Source organism: Phodopus roborovskii, unplaced genomic scaffold (assembly GCF_943737965.1).
Source record: "Phodopus roborovskii unplaced genomic scaffold, PHOROB, whole genome shotgun sequence".
Classification (NCBI taxonomy): Eukaryota; Metazoa; Chordata; class Mammalia; order Rodentia; family Cricetidae; genus Phodopus; species Phodopus roborovskii.
This window is the reverse complement of record NW_026125052.1, coordinates 10,102,505-10,125,740: the sequence shown is the minus strand read 5'-3', so window position 1 is coordinate 10,125,740 and position 23,236 is coordinate 10,102,505. Positions and strand designations below refer to the sequence as shown.

Genomic DNA, 23,236 nt, shown 5'->3' with positions numbered 1-23,236 from the left:
TGTAAAATTAACTACATAACTAAATAACAATAAAATAAGGTGGGGAATGACAGAGGAGGGACATCTGGCACCAACCTCTGACTTCCAGGTGTGCAGGCACTGGCAAGCATACCTACATACACACACATGTACACACACAAGAAACTTTCTCAGGATCACTCAGCCGCCAAATGGCAAAGCCAATAGTTATGTGTTGCTACTGAGAACTCTGAATGCTTGTGTTATGCTGAAATACACACACACACACACACACACACACACACACACACACACACACAGAGGCATGCAAACATGTGCCCTGCTCTGCCTGGATGAGCAGTGAGGAGTCCAATCTTGAACCCAGATGCCTGCACAGACCGTGGCTCAAGCCATTCCCAGGCGCATCACCCCAGAGCTGTTTACATCCTGGGCACGCGATGAGTGAGCCTCCATCACACAACTGCAGTCATGGCCTAGATTTCCCAGCCAGACATTAGCCTTATACTTCCTCATCCTTCAGCAGGCAGCTCCTTGGGGGAAGCCTATGCTGTCTCTAGGCTGCCTTAGCCTCTTCTCCAAGCGTGGCCTCCCTCTAGGCTGGTGCTGACCCAAATCAGAGTAACAGCCCGGGGCTCCAGGAACACTGTAGCCCTGCTCAGAGCTCACAAGGCAGGGGGTGGGGAGGGTGTTGTTAGTTGAACACAGGATCTGGGAGGAGGGCCATGTGGAGCCACTGCATTTTGTAACCACCATGGCCAAGAAGGGGCCCGATGGGGTCTTTGCTTCTTCTCAGTCCCACTCCTCTACACCCTCCTATTCTGATCTCACCTTCTCCAAGGCTCTCTTCTCCTCCTCTCTAGGGAGTGTGTGAGTAATGCAGGCAGGATGGTGGCAGGGCTCCTGGGTCCTATTCTTGGCCGTGCCCTCATTCTGGAATGTGCTCTCTCAGGCTGTGTCAGGAGGAAGGAGAAGCTTCCAGGGGCACCTCCCAAGGAAGAGTATGGACAGGTAGTTGGCCATGCTGGCCAGTCCTCGGCTCCCACATCTTAGGCTCCCAAGCCCCTCAACCCTTCTACTTCAAGGTCAGGTTGGAGTCTCTGTGTTAATATCCCAAGTTAACTTAAGACAGGAGCCCTGGCATCCAGATGTCAAACAACAATGGTCCCCGTCAAGCTCTTTCCCATGAAGGGAATACAGGACTTTGTCCCTGCATATACCAGTCCAGACTGGCCCAGAGGTGGGGCCTCTTCCCAGAATATCCCTGGGAAGGCACAGGGTACCCCAACACACCAAGGCTATCTGCCCCTTCCAAATCTTAGGGAAATTGCCAGAACCCTGGAAGGATGGAGTTGTAACCGTTTTGATTCTTGGCTTTGATTTTTTGGCTTATGGGGAGGGACCTATGCAGCCCTGTCTAGCAAACAGCAGAGGGTGGTGGATGGCAACTGTCTTGTGTCCTTTGTGAGTGACAGTAAGGAAGCAGGACCTTCCTGAGAGAAGTAGCTACCCCAGACAGGGCAGCTGACTTGTGTCCTTCATAATAATGCTGTGAGACCCAACCCTGGAAGCCTTCATTTTCATCGTCACCTTGATTAGACTTGGAAGCACCTAAGAGACACATCTCTGGGCCTGGCTGGGAGGGTGCTTCCAGAGATTTAACTGAGGGAGGAAGACTCATCCATACCGTGAACTAAAATCCCAGACTGAACAAAAAAAAAGAAGAAAAGAAAAGGGAAAAGGAGCTGGAGAGACAGATCAATTGACACGGTACTCATCTTGCAAGTAAGAGGACCTTAGTTCAATGCCCAGACCCTGACCCCCAACCCCCAGCACAAATCCAGGCACGATGTAAGCTTGTAATCCCAGCACTGAGGAGGTAGAGACAGCTGGGTTCTTGGGGCTTGCTCACCATCCAGTCTAGCCTCCTTGACAATTCCAAGACAACTGCCTTCCAAAGACTAACACCAGAGGTTGACATCTGGATTTCACATGTCCACCTCTCTCTCTCTCTCTTTCTCTCTCTCTCTCTCTCTCTCTCTCTCTCTCACACACACACACACACACACACACACACACACACACACACACACACAGGCATTTTGAGGCGGAGAAAGCCTGCGGAACACACCCACATTCATTCCTTTATGCCTCCTTGCTGTAGGTGCAATGTAACCTGCCACGTTACACTCCTGCCACATGCCTTCTCTGCCAGGACGAACTGCGTCCCTTCAAATCCTGAGGTAGACTGAGCCCCTTCTTCCTCAAGTTGCTTTAGTCAAGTATTTTTTCTCAGTAATAAAATGAGGAGTTAATACCCAGCCATCTTGAAGATGGCATTATTTTATTACTTTGTCGTTTGCAGACCCCACCCTAACCTAGAGTCACCAGAAGGGAAAAAGATGAAATGCTTCTTGGATACAGCATCCCAAGGTCAGGACGTTCAGGATATAAATAAGCAGTTATTCAGTGGATGAATGAATGAAGTAAGTAAGTGTTCCATACCTTGTGGAGGGAGAGATGCCTCACAGGTACCAAAGTTCCCTTACTTGACACACGCTGAATTTGAGACATTAAATGTTAAAGGTAACTTCCCTCAGGTCACAGGGTTAAGGAATGGAAGAGCGGACACTCAGACCTGGGTGGGCCTGGCTTTAGCTATGCTCTTTCTAGAGTGCTACACATACTTAAGTCATTTTGCCTAGAGGCCGAGGCCTTCAATGGCAGCTCCTCTCTTGTCTATCCTGGACCAATATTTCCATCTGGTCCTGGCCTCTGAGGGGACAGAGCCTTAGACAGAGATGGTGAAGCCATGCTCTGCAGTACACACAATACTGGGTACACATGAATGAACCCGAAGAGAAACACAGTTTCAGTTCTTCAGATGCTTTGGGCACATCTCAAGCGCCACAACTCTTGGGTTTTGGGTGACACAGACGGAATCCTCCACAGCGGTTTACCCAGCATAGCCCTGTCACGGGCTAAAAAGCAGAATCACTTTCTCTGGCAGAGGACTCACCATGGAGTAGGAGACATCTCTAGTGTTCCTTAATGCCATGCTTTTGTCCTGCCAAGGACACGAGGGCCTTCCCATTTAGCCAGCTGCTGGTATGTGGTCTCGTGGTCTTACAGCCAAGAGTATTATATGAGCTCTCTCACTCACTGTAGGTAGGGCCTGACTTCAGCCTGGACATCTCATATTCCTCATATCTTTTCTCCCAGAAAACTTACAGACCTTCATGCCAATGAAGTTCTTGAAAAGGTGGAAAAGTCAGTACATACGTTTACATGTGGACACACACACACACAAGACGCTGCCAGGTGAAAGTGAGGCTACCAAAGTGTGAACTAATTGTAGCAGAGAGAAGCTGCTGGTTGATAGAAGCTAGAGGCTCCTCCCATGCTCTGACCCAGTGCTTGTGACATGTGACAGCTGCCACCTCCCAAGCAGGCCAGGTCCTTGGCATACTTTCAGAGATGCCCATGTCACACTGTCATCTTGTTTCTCATGGGGACATCCTGACTAAAGGCCTAAGAATTGTTTTGTTTGTGGTCATTGCTATCGTAAATGGACTGTGTGAGTCTTTCACGAGGGACCAAGCCAGGCTTGGAGATACAGGCCTGGGGTCACAGCTACTCACAAGGCCAAGGCTGGAGGATTGCAAGTTCAGAGCCTGCCTGGGATAGAATGAGTATAAAGCTTGCTGGGACAGCTGAGCAAGCCCTTGCCTCAATACAAAAAGTAAGAAAGGGGCCAGCAAGATGCTCAGTGGGTGAAGGTGCTTGCTACCAAGCCTGGTCCTTGGACTCTACATGGTAGATGGAGAGAAATGACACCTCAGCTTCATACAGGGGCTACGGGCACATGTGTCTCTTCCAGAATAAACTAGAGTGCAATTAAAAATAAGTAAATAAACATGGAAAAGACAAACACACGTGAAGCTCCAAGCTCAATCCTCAATACCTGTCATGTATCCATCAGTAAATAAATAAATAAATAAATAAATGGACAAGATCGTTTAGCTTTAGGGTCCTCAAACCTCCTCTAGCACTGCCCACAGTGGCCACCAATGAGGAAAGGTCAAAGTTATAAAAGAGCATGGGTTTCTGGGACAGACTGCCTGGCTACGTGGCTGAGGGTAAGTGACCTCGCTGGGCCTTGGCACCTCATCTGTAAATGGCATAATGATAGTAGCTGAGGTGCCCTCCAGAGGCTGACTGTCCTGGGGCCGGTTGCTCCGGTTGGTTAGGAATAATTGCTTCTGTGTGCTCCTGCCGGTGGCTAGAACAAAAGCCAGAGAAGGAGAATGGCCCTCTGTCCACAGCTACCTTGGAGAGAGGGAAGGGTCCAGGAGGAGGGTGGCTGGGGAAAAGGAAAGACAGAAGGGTGGGGAGAAAGAGGAGACAGAGAAAACCCCACCCGTGCCCACCCGTGTCCTGCCATGTGCATGTGCTGGGCAGAGATGAGGGGACATGAGCAGAGCTGGGGACTCCCGGCCTTCAGGGAGGGCCCTTAACTGTTTCTCCACCCTTCATCCCCAGCCCCAGTGCCTGGGATCCGGCAGCACGCTTCTTACTGACTTGTTCCCAGGACCTTTTCTCAGTACACAAGAAGCAACACGTGGCAACAGCCTCTTAGCCCCGGTACGATCAATCACAGACTCAAAGCGATCTTTTCCGATCATGGCAACCAACCATCCCATTCTTATTAGGACCCGCTGCCGTCCAAATAAGAGAAGCTAGTGTTTGTGGATGAACAGAACCCAGTTCCAGTGACACACCAAGGGTGACCCAACTCTGTCCTGGGCCAACTATGAGATGGCACCCTTTGACCAATTAAACACCCTGGTGACAGGCTTGTTTCAATTACTGAGTGCTGACAGCACTTAATGTGTGCCCCACGTGCATTATGTCATTAAGTGTCTGTAACCTGTGAGGTGGATGTTATTCACCTCCATGCAATAGTCTCATTTCAGAGACGGATGAAGTATGCTCAGGGAGGTTCCCGAGCAAGCAGGGACCAAGCCTGGGTGGGGCCTCCCTGACTCTGAAGCCCACACATTCGGCCCCATGCATAATAACCTCCTTCCTAGGTCAGCACTGCAGATGGATGACCCCTCTTGCATAGGCTTCCTCTCTGACCATAAGCCTTCCTTCCTAGGTTTCCCATGAGAGGGCAAGTTCAAGGCCAGGTTGACCACCCCTATGGATTTAAGTTATGCTGTGTAGAGAAAGAGAAGATACCTGGTATTTATACACCAAATGTGCTCATCACACCAGCCCTGACAAGTAACATTTTAAATGTTTCCCTAGGGAGAAAATACAGGTCTAGTAGGGTTGACTGACAGGGCACAGCTACCATGGGTGAGTTTGGGGTACCCCCGGCTTATATGAGAACACTGGGAGTAACATGATCGGGAGGCTTTCTCTATATGCTTGCACTCCTGCGGAACACTCTAACATGAGCTTCAGTGTTACCGGGGAAGCCTGAGCACTCATCCCTGCTGGACCAGACACTTGTGATTTCTATACCAAAGCAGGCTTGGTGTGGACAGAGCAGCGATGCTCTCTCTAAATGGTCATATCCGTGAGAGAGCATGGCTGGCTTGTGGCGGTATCTTCAGCAGGCCAGCGTGCTCAGCCACAAAAGACACTTGCAGAAGTTATTCAAGAAGGGAGAATTACATGGGGTAAATTCTGCATACATTTTATATGTTTGTGTGGCTTTTGTTTGCATCTTGTTTTCGGGAGACTCTCACTATGTAGCCCAGGCCCTTGCTCACCATCTTTCCAGCGCTGAGATTGAAGACAGGCTCCCCAGGCCCAGCTCTGAACCCCACTCTTCTGCTTTTGCTCTTACTTTTTGACAGTGTCTCGTATAACCCAGGCTGGCCTCAAAATCTTCAGGTGGCTGAGGATGACCTCGAACTTCTGATCTCTTAAGCAGTGCTAGATTTACATGCCTGTGTTACCAGGCCTGGCTAATTGTGGTGTCAGGGATCAAACCCAGACTTTCACTCATACAAGGCTAATACTCTGCTGCTCATCTCCCCTTGGCCCTCAAAGTCACAGTTTTTTTTTTTTTTTTTTTTTTTATGCCCCAATTGGAAACTATTTCAGGCATCCAAACAGCCGAGCTGGACAGGACAAAAACAATTGAGGTTCATAAAGATGCGCTTCCTACACCAGGGGCAGGGTGTGGTGATGAGGGTGGCCCGTGAGTGTGACCTCGGCGGGCAGTGGGGGCAGGGAAGCTGAGTTTGTATAATGGACACTCTTTCCACTAAGGTGGACTTCTGGAAGGGTGGAACCTTGTACAAACACGGAGTCACAGAACTCATACAAAAGGTAGGGAAGCAAGCGACCTCTAGAGGGAGCCTGTTGCCCGAGCAGGCTTCTAGGCGCCTCATAAACTGAGAACCCTGTCTTGAAAGGTTGGAATCAGAGCCTAAACTCTTATACAACCTAATCCCTTCCCAATTACTGCTGCTCCTGTCCTTGAACTTCCAACCTGCCCCCCAACCCACCTCTGGGTTTGCTGAAGAAGATTATAAACTATCTCTCACAGTGATTCCATACAAAGTGTTGTCTGGGGGTGTGTGTGTGTGGGGGGGGGTGCTGAAATTTCCAAGTTCAAAGGCAGCTTCTTCAAGGAGCAACAGAATTTTGTTTTGATTCCCACTGCCTTTTCCCCAAGCGTCAGCAGGATGTATTCTTCCAACTTCTCACATACCAGGTGCCCAGGAGCCACGTCCAATCCTCTTTCAGTTTTTCTTGTTCCTCCACTGGATCTGGGCAATGGAGGGGGCCCAGGCTTCCCTGGGGACTTGAGTAGACACTTGACCCCTTCTGTATGACTTAACAGAGCCTAACCTAGGGCGTTTCAAAGTCGCACAGTGTCTGTGTGGCTCACACTTCCAGTGTGGTCTGGGATGATGACTGGGCTTGTGCACTAACTTCTGTTAGACTGCAGCTCCATGGAAGGTTTCAAATGGTCTGTGTATGTACAGCACCTCCTGGTGCTGCACCAGCAGGTGCCTCTGTGGATAAATTTCTAGAGTGGAAGCACATCTCTAAGCAAGAACTTAGGAACCAGAATAAAATTCTGAGCTCACAGGAGCCACGTGACTTGAAAAGTCTCTTCTGCTATAACATACCCTGGTGAAGAAGGGATGGGACCAAAGACTTCAGACTGGAGTGTTTGTAGCTCCTTCTCAATCTGATGAGCCAGAGCTCAGTAATGCCATCAGCAAGCGTGGCCTGCACCTGCCTTATAGGCAGAGTATGCTTATTTTCCTCTTTGTTGTTGTTTTTGAGGTTTTTTTGAGACAAGGACTCAAACTCTCCAAGTAGCCAAGGGTAATCTTGAACTTCTATATTACTGCCCCCCCCCCTGATTCCTGAGTACTAGGATTACAGGCGTGCGTCACCACACCTACTTTATGTGGTACTTTAATCAAGGCTTCACATGTTAGGCAGACATTCTGCCTCCACATACATGTATCTTTTTATTTTATTTGGGCATGTGGGTATACGCATATGTGTATGATGTATGTGTGTATACATGCATGTGTATACATGTGTGTTTATTCATCTGTGTGCTCCCACAGAAGCCAGAGGCTATGAAGTGTCCTCCTGTAAAGGGTGTTCATTATAAAAGTTTGTCTATTAGCCAGGCTTGGGGGTGAGTGCATTTGATCCCAGCCCTTGGGGATAGAGGCCAGCCTGATCTACAGAGTGAGTTCCAGGACAGTCAGGGCTGCAGAGAAACCCTGTCTCAAAAAAACCAATAAATAAACAAATGATAGATACATAGATCTATAGATAGATACATAGATCTATAGATAGATATATAGATCTATAGATAGATACAGAGAGAGAGAGAGAGAGAGAGAGAGAGAGAGAGAGAGAGAGGGAGTTGACCTATTGAAGGCAACCACTGGAGGAAAGGGTTGCAAAATAGAATCCCACAGCTCAATGCCAACTCTTGTGTCACAAGCTTTGTCTCCATTTCTTCATCTGAAAGGGAGGGGTGGTATGACTTCCAGAGCATGTTCTACAGAGACTGAAATGAGTTAGAATACACAAGAGCAACATCTAACATGGTCAGGAAGGTGTAAGACACAACTGTTGTGAACCCAGCTTCTGAGGTTGCTCATTCCCTCTGCAATCCTGAAGACTTTGTGGCTTTCAAAATCAGCACTGACAAGGAACACACAAGACTTCCTGGGAGAGAAAAGAAGGGGCACACACACGTAGTCGTTGGCAGCTGTATGCCTGTGTGTCTCAGACCTTCCATAAAGCCTCCACTAAGGGATGCTGATCTCTAGGCAATCCCAGGTAAGTGTGGACACACTCTTTAGGTGCCCTCACATTGCTCCCAGACCTGGAGTGCAGAGACAGAATTCATACCTATCACTTGGCCTAGAAGATGCCTCACCCCTATTTTATAGAGAACCCTAAAGGCTGGGTGTGGCAGCAGAAACCTGTGCTTTCAGCACTTCTGAGGTGAAGGCCATAAAATCAGGAGTTCAAGGCCAGCTTTGACCACATAACAAATTTGAGGCCAACTTGCCTTAAAAGAGAGAGAGAGAGAAAGGAAAAAGGAAAAGAAACCAAACAAGCCAGGCAGTGGTGACACACACCTTTGATCCCAATGCTCAGGAGACAGAGGCAAGTGGATCTCTGTGAGTTCGAGGCCAGCCTTGTCTATAGTCCAGGACAGGCTCCAGAGAAACCCTGCCTTAAGAAAGAAAGAAAGAAAGAAAGAAAGAAAGAAAGAAAGAAAGAAGGAAATGAAGGAAGGACAGATGGAAGGAAGGAAAAAAGAAAGAAAAAGCAATCAAACAATAAAATTCTTCTAGAAAAAAAAAAAGCCACATATTTCTTTGCATTATGTCCAACTCCCTTTCCACCACACACACAAATGCTTTCTTCTCTTCTGATTTTGTGAAAGACACAGTGTTCTACGCTGTTCTCAGCCTTTAGTTAAGGAGCCCCCGATGCTACCTTAGTTTCCAGAGAGGCTGTGGGGGTTGTAGCTATCTTAAGCTGTCTGGAACGGTTCAGCATCCCCACGACAGTTCCCGGAGACAGGAAGAAATTAGCTGAAACTAAGTCACTGGGGCTCCCAGAACCTCAGAACAGTGGGTAGCTTGCAAAGGAACGAGGGTGTTCTGGGGGGAAGAAGTAGGCAAATGGTGAGAGATATGTGAAAAACCGGGGTGAGGAAGAACGGGCATGCTCACTCCAAAATAAGGCATCCTTACTAGGGATCACGTGATGGATGGTAGAAGGGTGGCGGGGAAAATACCTGGAGAGCACTTCTATTTAAACAAACAAGTAAAAGGCTACTTATTCCTAGCAGGCTGAACCTGTGTCGCCAGGAATCTGGACCCTGTGCTACCATGAGTAATATAGTATGGGCTTATGGTTCCGTGATGTTCTTGAAGGGCTTATCCTTCTGCTTCTACTTCCCAAGTGTGTGCCATGATGCCCAGCTCATATGATTCCATTTCTTAAGCCTTGTTGGCACAATAATGATAGTATTCCCCTCTGTCATCAACACAGAGACAAGGCTAGACTAGTACCTATCCATGATTGTCACATACTGTGGTCTAAATGAATTATGAATCAATGGGTGTGTTACGCATACATGTATGGTGTGTGTATGTGTGTGTGTGTGTGTGTGTGTGTGTGTGAATGTGGCCCCTGTATGTGTATGTGCACCTGTGTATATGTGCAGAGGTCAAGGATGGCGTCAGGTGTCCTCAATCACTCTTTATCTTAACCTTTGAGACAGACTCACTAACCCTGGAGTTAGGATGGAGGCCAGCAAACCCCAGTGACCCTCCTGTCTCTGACCTCACGGTGCTGGGCATATAAGGTGTATGTGACCATGTCAGGCTTTTTATGTGGATTCTGGGATCCAAACTCCAGTCTCTATGCATATGCAGCAAGGCTCTTATCCATCAAGAAGTGTCTCCAGCCACATGCAATCTGAAGTCAGTACGGCCTAACCTTCACACTCTAATTTCCAGCTCTTATAACAGTACTAAGGAAGAAAATCCTCAAGAACTATAGAAGGACACGTGGAGAACCAGTGCATAAAGACAGCTGCAATCTTATGGCTGGAAAGAATGCTTATGTTTGATTTTAAGATTCAGTGTTTAAAATAAAAAAAAAAAAAGCATAAAAGCAATGTCTAGCTCTTTTTATCTAAGTGACTTTTCCACAATTATTTTTGCAACACTTGAGTATATAGACAGAAGGGATGTGGCCCACGGTATATGCCAAGGTTTGTCTAAAAATATTGTACACCTGTTCTGTGTTCTTCACACTGGTCATATTTTGTCAGTGAAGTAAGTACTCATAATGCCTGGAGGAATGTGTTTTTCCTTCCAAGTCCTCAATATGTTTCCTTCTGTAAAGCAAACCACCTCCTCTTTCATACCTGCATTATAATATAGCTAGAGCCATTATCCACCTGGCTTATCCATAACTAGAGCCGTTTGTAGCCCACTCCTATCCTTCTATCCTTGGCCCAGTGTTGTTTAAATAGGAACAGCTACCATAATTTTTTGCACAACAGCATAGCCACTTGTGGCTGCTCCCACAAGACACATTGTCTAGTGTCCTGGTTTTAAATCATCTTACCAACGAAAGAGTGTTGAACATTGGTTTCCCAAAGTGTCTCAAAACTAGAAACACAGCCTCTGTGGTATTGATTACTAAAGTGTGAACAGAATAGCCCTCAGGGTGTCACTGTAGAGTTCTTAATTCTCTGCGAATGATTGGCTATACCATCAGATGTTGTTAAGGAGACAGGCATGGTAGCCTCATGCCTACACAATCCCAGCATTTGGAAGGTAGGTAGAGGCAAAAGCTCACCAGAAGTTCAAAGTCAACCCAGTCTACATAGTGAGTTCCAGGTCAGCCAGGGCTATGAAGTGACATCCTGTCTCAGAAACTCCAAAACCAAACCAACCAACCAACAAGCAAACAAAAGAGGTTTTCAGATTTCTAAGGAAATCAAACACAGCTAACCTTTGTGGCTTTATGGCTTCTAAAAAATGCAAACCATTAAGCATACATATTCTATTAGTTCCCTGACAGCTCTGTCTGTCTGTCCAGTCTCTTGGCATCTTAGGTTGGCCTGCAACTCAGTATGTAGCCCTTGAATTCAAGATTCTCCAGCTTCAGTGGCCTAAATTCTGGAGTGATGAATTACAAGGGCATGTCATCTGCAATTGGTTTACTGACTTTTTTTTCCTTTCTTTTTTGTTTTTGTTTGTTTTGTTTCTTGAGACAGGGTTTCTTTGTATTGTTTTGGAGCCTGTCCTGGCACTCACTCTGCAAACCAGGTTGGCATCAAACACACAAAGATCTGCCTGCCTCTGCCTCCCAAGTGCTGGAAATTAAAGGTGTGAGCCACCAACAGCCTTTTTTTTTTTTTTTTTTTTTTTTTTTTTTTTTGACGATAGTGTATCATGTAATACAAATTGACCTTAGTAGGTAGCCAAGGGTGATCTTGAACTCCCGATCCTCCTCCTGCTGCCACCTCTGGAAAGTGCTTGGCTTGCAGGTGTGCACCAGCCCTCCCAGCTCTTCTTGTTAAAATGATGAGTTCCCACACCCCCCGTTATACTAGAGTCCCTGTGTACTCTTTTGCACAGCCATGTGTGCTAAGTGAGTCAATGTGATTAAACAAAGTATTAGACTTATAACTTCACGTAGCTTCCAGACATGGACTGCTTCCTGACTGTTTTTCTTTGAGAAAGTTTAACTGTGAGATCTTATGGTTCCAACAGTGATTTCTTCTAAATATAAAATTTTCTACACCCAAGAGACTGAAGCAGGAGGAGTGAGATTGAGCCCAGCCTATGCTCCATAGCCAGACCCCAAATCTTGGCTGGTGAGATGGCTCGATGAGTCAAATAATGATGGGGTTTGATCCGTGGAGCCACATAAAGGTAGCAGGGGGAGAACTTTTTATTACACCCTGGCCAGAGTTTCAAATAGAACTACAGTCAAGAATTTTCTGCCACACAGTGACTAGCTACATATGTCACAGCCAGTTCTGTTGAGAAATTTGGTTGCTAAAAATTTTCTTCCTACAGGATCCATTGGAGCAATCATCGTCCCATTTCAGCAGGAAGTAACCTTAAGATAACGACGTCCCCTTTCCCTACCCTTGGAATTTTGGGATAATAGTCATCGTCTTTGGGTTGGTTTTAGTTATTTAGGGTTGGGTATGGAAGGTGATGCTTACACTCGGGTTTATCTTTTAGACAGTAATAGGGAACGGTTGGGAAAGGTATGGTTTAGATGGGATATAGGTAGATTAGCTATTTTCTTGTGAATTTGAGTAAGAATGAGATAGTATTTTACAGCTTACATTGTTATGTATTCTTATATGTGGTAAGCTATGTAAAATTAAGTTTATATTTTGTTATATTGTGTGAAATCTTTCCACTTATGATGTTTTATGTATGTTTTTTTTTTTTTACCATATTCTATGTATGTATACTTTTCTTGTATTCAAGACATTTTGTATATTGATACAATTTGGGATATTTATCATGCTGCCCTTTATGGTTCTACCTCTTTTGCTTGTCATGACATTTCTACTCTACCTCTATTTTAGGGATTTAAATGTATGTATATGTATATAGTTATATTGTTTAAGTATTTGTTCCTGCTTTACTCAGGGAAGTTTTAATCAGTTTTTTAGCTAAGTTCCTGAGTATTACAGATTATCTTCACTCGTTTCCTGTACCTATGAGATTAGTCAGATATAGATGCTTAATCTTAAATCACTTCATAGACATGCAGAACATGGCATTTAAATGTTTTAATATTAGTACTCCATTGACATGAGACACTGTTGCTCCTGACAGCACCGTGCACTTTCCCGAAAATATGTTGGACACTGTTGTTGCTCCTGCTGGAGTTCAATCTCGCCTCAGCTAATGGCCTGTTGGGCATAAAATTGCCCCCACCTTGACCACTGATTTGGACATGCAGTCCTATGTGCTTACAGGAGACAAATATAAAAGACTGCTTGACCTTGCCAAGTCAGGGTAAGACAGCCATTCTACCTCCCTGCTGTTGTTGTGGTCTGTCAAGTTCTCTTGGCCTTAGCCAAATCTGGGTGTACCAACATGGCTGTGAGACCTAGGGTGACTGTTCAGGTGGCTTGCTGTTTCTGTCCTTGCTGCACCTTTTGGAAATTGTCCATCCGCATCTCCTGTCTACTCTAGTATTGTTAATTTCCTTCTCAGGTCTTGATGAGGTTGAAGATTAAACTATCACAACTATTATTCTCTCTTCCTAGTTGATATATTAGGTACTAGACTTACGTTTTCCAGCTTAGGACAACTCTATTGTAAACTCCATTATGCCCTCACCCTAGGACTAGATATGTAGGTCATTTTGTTCTCGATTTTCCTTTTCTTAGAGCACACTTGTTATTCACTGTTTTGTATATAGTTTTGTATTAAGCCTAAGTCTTTTCTTTAGACTAAAAGGGGAATTGTAGTGAGATAGTTCTGTGGCACTGACCACGCCCATTAGGGGGTGGAGCCATGGGCGGAGTGACCTGTGGAAGGAGGTCGGAGGGGGCCAGGAAAGGCGCTCTCTTTCTGGCGTGACTTGGACAGGAGAGGATCTGGTTGAATTTCCTGGTGTTCATCTGTCTAGGTTGTAAGTTATTTCTCCCTGAATAAACATCTATTCGGCCTATTTGTTTATCCTGATCCTTATTTAACCGCGTTACCTGATGGCCTTAGTCATCTTAGGACCCACGTGACAGAGAAATGGCTCTTTTAAGTTGTCCTCCAACTTCCCCATGATTACCTAAATACACAAAATTTTTTAAGTATGTAAGAGGAAGTAGGGGAAGTGCTTTTTCTTCTGGTCTCTTTGGCCTTGGGGGCAGAAGCAAGATGACCAAAGGAACGTCATCCTTTGGAAAGTGTGGCTCCAAGGCCTACCACCTTCAGAAGTCCACCTGTGGCAAATGTGGCTATCCTGCCAAGCGCAAGAGAAAGTATGACTGGAGTGCCAAGAGGAAAAAACACTACCGGGATTGGGCATATGAGGCACCTAAAGATTGTCTATCGAAGATTCAGACATGGACTCCGTGAAGGGACAACACCTAAACCCGGGAGGGCAGCTGTTGCAGCAGCCACTTCATCTTGAGGATTTCAGTCAGTCATAAAATAAAATGTTCTGGTTTTGAAAACATAACCAAAAAAATAAGAATATAAAATACTGGGAAATGACTAGAAGAAGCTTGTTACTTACAAGTCAAATTCCATCAATAGCAGAATTGGTGGTCAAACCTAAGCTCTCCCTTAAAAAAACACTTTAAGAGTCTAATCAAATGCTAACTAACCCTGAAATTTATATAATATGAATCTTCATATAACAGGATTTAATTCACATATTTTAAAAGTGGGCTTTTTTTGGAGTGTGTGTGTGTGTGTGTGTGTGTGTGTGTGTGTGTGTGTGTGCACTCAAGCATGACCATACATTTAAACTAATATCAGCACTACAGGGTAAGAAAGAAGTTCATTCATTATCACTCATGCTTCTAAAATGTAGCCAGTTTCCATTTTAATGAAAATGTTCTTGAAGGATTTTTCCCCCCAGAACAAAATGAGAGCTTTTTGTTTCCTTATGCTTCAAAAGCCAAAGAATATTTATCATACACACACACACACACACACACACACACACACACACACACACACGCGCGCGCGCTCACACAAATCATGTCTTACAAAGGTCTTTGTCTTTAGGAAGGCTTGTCTTTAGTAATAGCAATTAATAGCAATAATAATTTACAAATTCCAGGTGCTACAGAGGTACTACTGAAGATGGCTTCCGGAAGTTACCCTGCCCTTCCGTAGAGCACTCGTCAGAAAGCACAGCTAAGGAATGAGAATAGCCTCAGAGGTCAGCGAGTTTTACTTAGAACTACAACCTTTAGCTCGGGGAAATCACACAGTGCTTCTCCAAGGAGAGAATGGGCTGGGAAGGCCGCAGGGCTGAGAGTCTGCTCTCCCAGGACTGTGAAGTATTTGGTCTTCCACGAAGTGTCACCCTGATCTCTGAGCATGGTGCTATTGTCTGAATGTAGTGTCCCCCAAAGTCCTGATCCAATTGGGAGCTTCTGTGGGCCTTTAAGAGGTGACATTCAGTTGTGGGGGGAGGGGGTCGCACACCTTTAATCCCACTGCTCGGGAGGCAGAGGCAGGCAGATCTCTGAGTTCAAAGTCCTCCTGGCATACAGAGTGAGTTCCAGGACAACAAAGGCTACACAAAGAAACCGTTTCAAAAACAAAAAGATGTCAGTCCTGGAGCTGGACCCCGAAAGGGGCTCACTAACTTGATCCATCCTGATACCCCGCCCCCTCCTGCCTCCCAAATGCTGGGATTACAGGCATGTGCCACCATGCCCAGCAAGTAAATCCGTTTCCAGGTTAATAGCCTTAATAATGAAAAACTAATTGACACACGGTCAAATGCCTTCCACTAGATAGACCCTTCAGAGAAACACTTTGGTAAGAACTTTTACAAGTCATGTGTCTGGTATGTAAAAAAAAAAAAATCACCTTATTTCTCTTGACTTCCAAATCACAACAGCAACTAATCTGAGAGAACACAGCTTAGTATTTAAGGGGCATGCACCCTGCCACAACCACCTGAGTCTGAATCCCAAGGATGTCACTTACTGGCTATGCAATCCTAAACTAAAGCTTTTTGAGCCTCGGTTTCTTCCCTACTCCTACCCCATGTGGTTTGTAAACTAGGTTAGAACTGTGCTTGGCACACAGTGAATGCTATACAAGTATTTAACTGGATCATTCAAGTTTTGAAACCTGCCTTCAACAGACACAAGTGCATAGATCGATTCTAGATCTTTCCAAAAGAGGAAAAAAATTTCCAAGTATTCCACAGAAACTAAAGAAGTCTGATCTCAGGTGACCTCCCAGCATATTGAACAATGTCATGGCTCTTACTCAGCAGTGACAATTTCATGCAGCCTTCTAACAAGGCGGCTTTCCTCATTTCTTACACTGAAGAAGCCTAGCTTGTGCAAAGGCATGCATCCCAGCCAGCGAAGGGCAGAGAAAGCTGCCTTCATCTGTGGGTTTTGCAGCCAGGGATTTACCACCTACAAGTAGAAAATACTTGAAAACTTTTGTCTTCATTCAGTATGTATACTTTAGTCACTGTTCCTAAACAATAGAGCATAACAGATATTTATGTAGTATTTGTATTATATTAGGTATTATAATCTAGAAATGATTTAAAGTATATGGGAAGGTGTGCATGGGACATATGCAAGCACCACACTATATTAGGGCTTTAAGCATTTCCAGATTTTGAAATATGGTGAGGATCTGGAGCCAACCCCTCAGGGATGCCAAGAGACAATCGTATAATTTATGTTCCATGCTTTTTTATTTTTATTTTTTGGTTTTTACAAGACAGTTTCTCTGTGTAGCCCTGGTTGTCCTGGAGCTTGCTCTGTAGACCAGGCTGGTCTCTAACTTTGAGATCCGACTGTCTGTCTCCTGAGTAGTTGGATTAAAAGTGTGAACCACCACACCTGGCTCTTGGTGACTTATTGTTAAATAAATAATGTAAGCCCTGAAGGTTACATTAAACCTCTCAGTTAAGACAGAGGTACCTAAGCATCTCTGGAGATGAAATTAACACCAACATAGAGGTAGAAAAACATATTCAACTTCAGAGCACCTTTAGCTTTCCCTTCAAAAAGGAAATTAACTTATCACAATAAATGAACATTTCTGTGATCTGTCAGGAAGCGTTTTGACGGCAGGTCTGTGCTTTATGTGGTGGCTCACACCTGTAATCCCAGCTCTTGGGAGACAAGAGGCAGGATCAGGGGTTCAATGTGATCATCAACTAAGAAAATGAATCAGAGGTCAGCCTGGGTTAAGACCTTCCTTCAGAAAATAAGATTTCTGAGAAGAGGAAGCACAGGCAGCAGGATATTCTAAACCCTGAAGCTATCATTTCCTCCTTCCTCGGTAGAGAGCAGCCTGGGAAGCCTGTCACCCACCAGGGCTGGGCGTTCAGCAGCTGCCACAAGTACTATAGTTACTGGAGCCAAGATGGGGTAGATTTATGGAAATAACTTCTCAAACTGTAAACCAAAATAGTCTTCACAGGGAAGCCCTGAGCCTGATGACACGGAGGAGATCTGAGAGTAAGCTTTTCTAAATGTGCTAGACGTAAATTTCTTTAAGACAATTTCCATCCCTAATGAGGGGGGAAATGCACGAAAACAGGGGCCTTTGTTCATTCTCTTAAAAAAGGAAAAAAACAAAACCAAAACCAAAAACCCACTACTCAGACACTAAGCTCAAATCAAGTTTTCCTGAAACCAATCAAGATAAAAAATTTGAGTTACTCTTCCTCAAACATAGATTAATAATAAGGTTCCAAGACAACTTTTCCCTAAGAGCTGAACCATTTGTGTCCAATCTTTACAAATCTTGTCCACGTTGTCAGGCTACCTTACCCTGATGTTTTGAAAAGTTGTGTTAGCTCTAGCTTTTTTCTTCCAAGTTAAAGCTATGATGACTTCACTGAAGTTTCTGTCAACTGGTGTTTAAAACCTTTACTGTTGCTATTCAAACTGTGATCCCCGAAGCCAGGCACTGGTGGCCTGGTCACTGTGAGGCTCCACTTGCTACTCCAATATTTCTTCATAGCCTCATTCCGTCCACCAAGGGACAAAGCTCTCACCATGGAGCACAAGGAGCAGTTCGGTTCTGTTATTTCAGTGCCTGTTGCCTTAAAACTTTTATTGCTCCAGACAGCTTGGGTGACAAAAGGCTTTTGTAGGCCTGTGTCTAAAACCCTCATTTCCCTGGTAACCCAGACAGCACTGGTGCCTTACTATAAAAGCAGGCCTGTCCTTCTCAGCTTAAGACAATTTCCTCACCGATACTCTTACCAACTCGCATCAGCAAACATTTAAACAGTGAAATGGCTCATCTTAAAGGTTTCATTTTGTTTAAGACAGGGTCTATGTAGTTCCAGCTGGCTTGGAACTCAAGAGTTCTGGGTCTGCTTCAAGTGCTGGGGTTAAAGGCATTTGCCACCTCAACCTGCCATCTTAAAGATGTTTTAATTCATCAGCCGAAAAAGATGAAAAATATTTTAAAAATTCAAGGTCCTACAACTTCAGGCATTAATAAGTAACTGATCTGTAAAGAACCCCTAACTAGATTGGATGCAATCTGAAAGAAAAAAAAAAAAAATCAAAAAACAGTATGTAAATATTTTACTGGGAAAAAAAAACTATTTAAAGTTTAGCAGTTTTCCTAACTGTGGATGGTTTTAATCCTAACCTCTCTAGCCACAAGCAATGGCTGAAGATAAAGGATTAGTAAACAAACTGAAACCTTTTAAGGGTAGGTCAGCTGCTTTTTCTGGCATTTCGAGTTCCCTTTCCATATACATTTCAAATAATGTTGTCAGATCATGACTTCACCCCATCAGCTCTCTCTCCTATAAAGTAGGATTGACCAGCCTTAACACACCGAACACTGGCTATAACAGTCTGAGGAGGAAGGTTGTTACAAAATATTGGTTAGTCTAACCTTATTTGAGTAGGATTTTATTTTTTAATGAAAAGGGAGGCCCACACCTTTAGTTCCAGCATTCAGGAGGCAGAGGCAGGCAGATCTCCTAGTCTGAGGCCAGCCAGCCTGGTCCACAGAGCAACAGTCTAGAGTGAGTTACAGGACAGGCACCAAAGCTACAGAAAAACCCTGTCTTGAAAACACCAAACAAACAAAACAACAAATGAACAAACAAAAAAGCCTCATGGTAGCCCAGGGTGGCCTTAAACTATGTATCCAAGGGTGACTTAGAACTTTTGACCCTCCCACCTCTACCTTGAGTGCTGGGACTAGAGGCATATATATACCAAATTTATAGGTGCTGGGGATCAAACCCATGGCTTCTTACTTGGTAGGCAAACACTCTACCAAACCTCAGAGCCCCAGACTTCCACTATTCCTGTGATTCGACCTAACTCCAGCCAGACTTCTAACAAAGGCTTAAAACAAAAACACGATAGGCATTTTTAATTTTAAAGAATTTTAATACAAACTTAATATAAACTATTTCAGTCCCTCTTAACATGTAAGACACTGACTCAAAATACTTTTATACCGTTTTTTTTTTCAAGTATTGCACAATATAGGTACAAAATTAATATTTACGATTACATTTTCTTCCATAATATATAGCAAAAATCTTTAAACCTTTAACAGAAAATACATTTTTTTGAAAAAGCAAATATTCGTACATTTTAATTCCACCACTAAAGGAATATCCTGTACACAATTTCAGAATAGTTGATGTCTTTAAGATGGATATTTTACAATTTCAGTAAAAAAAATACAACATGAAGCTGCTGTCACAGATCACTGTAGTAAAAAGATAGAAATGCAATACCGTGTCGTAGAAACAATATATATATCCTCTGATATTTTACAAACTTCGTACTAAATTAAATTATACAATTAGAAAAGACCAATAAACCCACTTATTAGTGCCAATTTTTTATAAAAAAAAAAAAAAATCAGCCATGTCCTTGCTATATCTTAAATACTGTAAGAGGCCATATCTGAGAGTATACTTTAAAATATACAGTCAGTATAAAATAACTTTGTGCTTGGTTGGCAAATGAAAAATGATGCATGTTTTTATTTTGTAACCAAGCTTGAATGTATCCTTACTATAAGCTTTAAAAAAAAATCTCAAGGAGGCAAAAAAAAAAAATTCCCCCTTGGGCCGATGCATTTTAACTTGTACGATACATGTTCTCTTTTGTTTTTTTTGTTTTTTTTTTTTTAGTTAGCCATAACAGGCTGGAATTGCTGGTTAGAATACTGCATGTTATTTAAGCTGAAATTCAAGCCATCTACGAAAGACTTCTCGTTGAGGCCTCCATAGGCCGCAAACACATCAAAGGCATTACTGTACTGGAGAGGATTGAGGTTAAGGGGGCTGTCACCTGGGAACATTCCATTGGTACTACTACCTTGACCCTGCATATTAGGAAAAATAAACTCCTTGGCATTGGGAGAAAGGGCAGAAGTTTGCTGCTGCTGCTGCTGTGGCGGCGGCTGCTGCTGCTGCTGTGGTGGAGGCTGTGGCTGGGATGGCTGCTGCTGTGGCTGCTGCTGCTGCTGTGGCTGCTGCTGGCTGCCCAGGCCCAGCCCATACAGAGAGTGCATGGAGGAAGAGATGGCTTTCTGCTTCAGGAGGTCGTTCACATTCAGGCCGAGGTTGATTGGAGAAGTACGTGCTACCTTGCTGCTACGCCCACTATTCTTCATTTTGGTAGAGCCGAACTTGGTGGCAGCAAAAGTGGCAGTGGTAAAGGTTAAAGGCTGAGTGGACCGGGGCATGAAGGTAGGGCTGACAGCAGCAGAGTGACCGAAGGGAGGCGATGGAGAGCTGGACACTGAGGAGCCTGGGTCACTTATGGGCATGAAAACCTGGGCCTCTGGGTTAAAGCTGTTTTTGATCTCCTTGTCCAACTCACATCCATTCTCATTATTGTCATCCACATAGAGCACCTTCACTGGTCCCTTTTCACCAATTTGGTAGGAAACCTCAAACGGGTCGATCCAAACGCTAAGATCCTGTGGCAGATTGCCTCGAACATCATCAATGTCCAAACCACTCTCTTTGGATGCTTGTTCAATCACCGGGTCCACTTTCTCTCCTATGTGTATACATCTAAACCCTGATCCTTTGTATGGCTTTTCAGGGTACCAGTGCCCTTCATACTTCTTCTTAAGAAGTCTTTCAAGCTCTTCACCAAAAATGTTGACACGTCTCCTGGGAAGCTTATTGTACAAGTATGAAATAATAAAATTTAGTGCTACTTGGATTTCAAGCTGCATAGCTGCACTGCCACAAAAGTTAGGTTTGTTTCAACTCCTCCACCAGAAAAATAAAATTTTAAAAAAATCAGTTTGTGGCAGAGAAACAAATTCTCATTCAAAGTGCTGGTATTAGTAGGTTACCCTTCAACCTTTCGTGGTCTTCTTCCTTTAAGAAAACAAAACAAAAGCAAACAAGTCCAAATAAAGATCAATATAGTAGAGTAGCTCCAAAGCTTTTTACACAAAGTAATTTCACTTTTGAAAATGTTTACTGGGCTACAAAGCCTGGAAAATGCCACTAACAAAATCACTAAAGTTCCAAACAGATTTGCAGGTAAAACAGCATTTTAAGCTATTACATACCATTTCCTGGCACCTCCAGAATATCTATCCTTTCTTTACCCCAACTGTCAACAGTGTTTACTAGGAGCTGTGTACTGCGCTCACCCACCCACATACACACTCCACTTTTAGAAGGGGGCCATTAGTTTTCTTGCTATTCACCATTTTAGATGTGACTCTCGAATCTCAGTTCATTTTGGAAGCATCACATTTAAATTTATCCTATGTTAAATACTTGGGAATGTTATAAAAAGTTACAAAATTATTTTTAATTTTCAAAGTACATGATGCTAAAATTAAAGGTACTAAATGAACCTTGGTAAAGGACAGAAGCTAAATTATCTCCTATAGTTTTAACCATGCCAAGGGCACTCACAATAACTACTCTTCTCAGAGCCTTTTTCTTTTTATTGTGTACTATCCCTCCACCCCATCCCCCAATTCTGAAATTTCTCTCAGCTGCAAGTATAAGAAAAACAAGCAGCCTAAAACTGTTACTGATTACTCTGTTTAAAGGGTAGGGTTTCTCGGTTTTATTCGAATTTTAAAAAAAATAACACCTCCTTCCCTCTCCGGATAAAACGAACAGCCCCTAGAGAGGCTTGTACGATAAGGTCGACCTTTAAACGTTTGCTGGATCAGCACTGGGTGGGGATAAGAAAAGATCAAGGGCAAACAGAGGTATTTCCAAGGGAGAGCTAGTTGTACACCGAGGTTGATCAAAAAGGGCATTTAAACAATCAAGCTGGTGTTGACCCGTCTGTTCCATTTTCCATATTCTTGGTGACAAAGGGCAAAGAATCTTCCGTGTTGCCCCCAAAGTACACTTTCCAAACCCGAAGCCAAGTGCCGGCAGGGAGAGCAGATTCAGCTGAATTGCTTAAAGGTGCAGCCGAGCCCAGCCAGGCTGGGTGGAAGGTAGTTTTTAAAGCAACGCCTTAAGACAGGATTGTGAAGAATTACATAAACAGCCAGTTGGGTCTCATTAGATTTCTGCTCACAGCGCCGGGAGCCCGAGCGCTCCGGCAGCAGAAACAGCCAGAGGAGGTGGAGGAGGAGGAAGACTACTAGCCTTGCTCCGGGAGGAGCTCCGCCGGGGAAATGGAGAGCAGGCTCTCCGGCCGCCCCGGGGACGCGGCCCCCGGCACCGGCAGGTCGCGGCGCGGGCCGCCCTGCCCTCCCTTCCCCTCCCCCGCCGTAACCTGACCCCGCCGTCCCCCGCTCCGCTCCCCGCTCGAGGCTCCTGGGACCCGGCCAGCAACCCGGAGCACCGGTCCCGACCCGATCCCAGGACTCCGGTGCCCCCTCCCCCTCGCCGGGGCGCCGCTCCCCACGCCCGGGGTTCCCTCCTCCCTGCCGGCCGCCGAGCCCCGGAGCCACTCCATTCCCTCGGGTCCCCGCGGCCGTCCCTCGGCACCCGGGCTCGCAGGGCGCTGCAGCCCCTCCCTCGGCCCCTGGCCACCGCCCCACCGTACTTACAGGCTGCTCCGGGGCTGCGGCCGCCGCCGAGCCGCGGCTGGGCGGGGGGAGAAGGGGCGGCGGGCGGGGGCGCGGGTGGGTCGGGAGCGGCGAGGCGGCCGGGTGCAAGACGTCGCCACCGCCGGATGCGCGACGGACGCTTCGGGCGGGCCCGGGAGCTCGCTGCTCTGGCTCTGGGGTGGAGGGGACGACAGGCTCAGACGAGCGCGCTCGCTTCTCCACACAGCCCGGCGGCCCGGCCCTGCGTCCCCGTACTGCGCCCTCTGCGCGCCGGGCCAGAGCTTCGCTCCTTCTGCCGCGGCGCGCGCCCCGCCTCTCGTTTTATAGCCTCCTCCCCGCCCCCAGTCTCCGCGGGGGTGCGCGCCGCTCGCGTCACAGTCCCGCCCTCCCCGCCCCTCACCCCGGGGCCGCGCCGACTCCGCCCCTGCCCTGCCCCCCGACGCCATTGGCCAAGTCCCGCCTGCCCACGTCCCGACAGCCGCCGATGG

At 45.6% G+C, this 23,236-nt stretch overlaps 1 protein-coding gene across 1 annotated transcript; it reads right to left on the bottom strand.

The window, feature by feature from the left end:
• Window positions 1–19,108: 19,108 nt before the first annotated feature.
• On the bottom strand, window positions 19,109–23,055 carry Tob1 (transducer of ERBB2, 1). Its single transcript, XM_051199165.1, has 2 exons — window positions 22,749–23,055; window positions 19,109–21,093 (listed from the first exon to the last, which is right to left on the bottom strand). Exon 2 carries the CDS (start codon window positions 20,943–20,945, stop codon window positions 19,884–19,886), a length of 1,062 nt encoding a protein of 353 aa, XP_051055122.1. The 5' UTR covers window positions 20,946–21,093; window positions 22,749–23,055; the 3' UTR covers window positions 19,109–19,883.
• Between the last annotated feature and the right edge of the window lie 181 nt (window positions 23,056–23,236).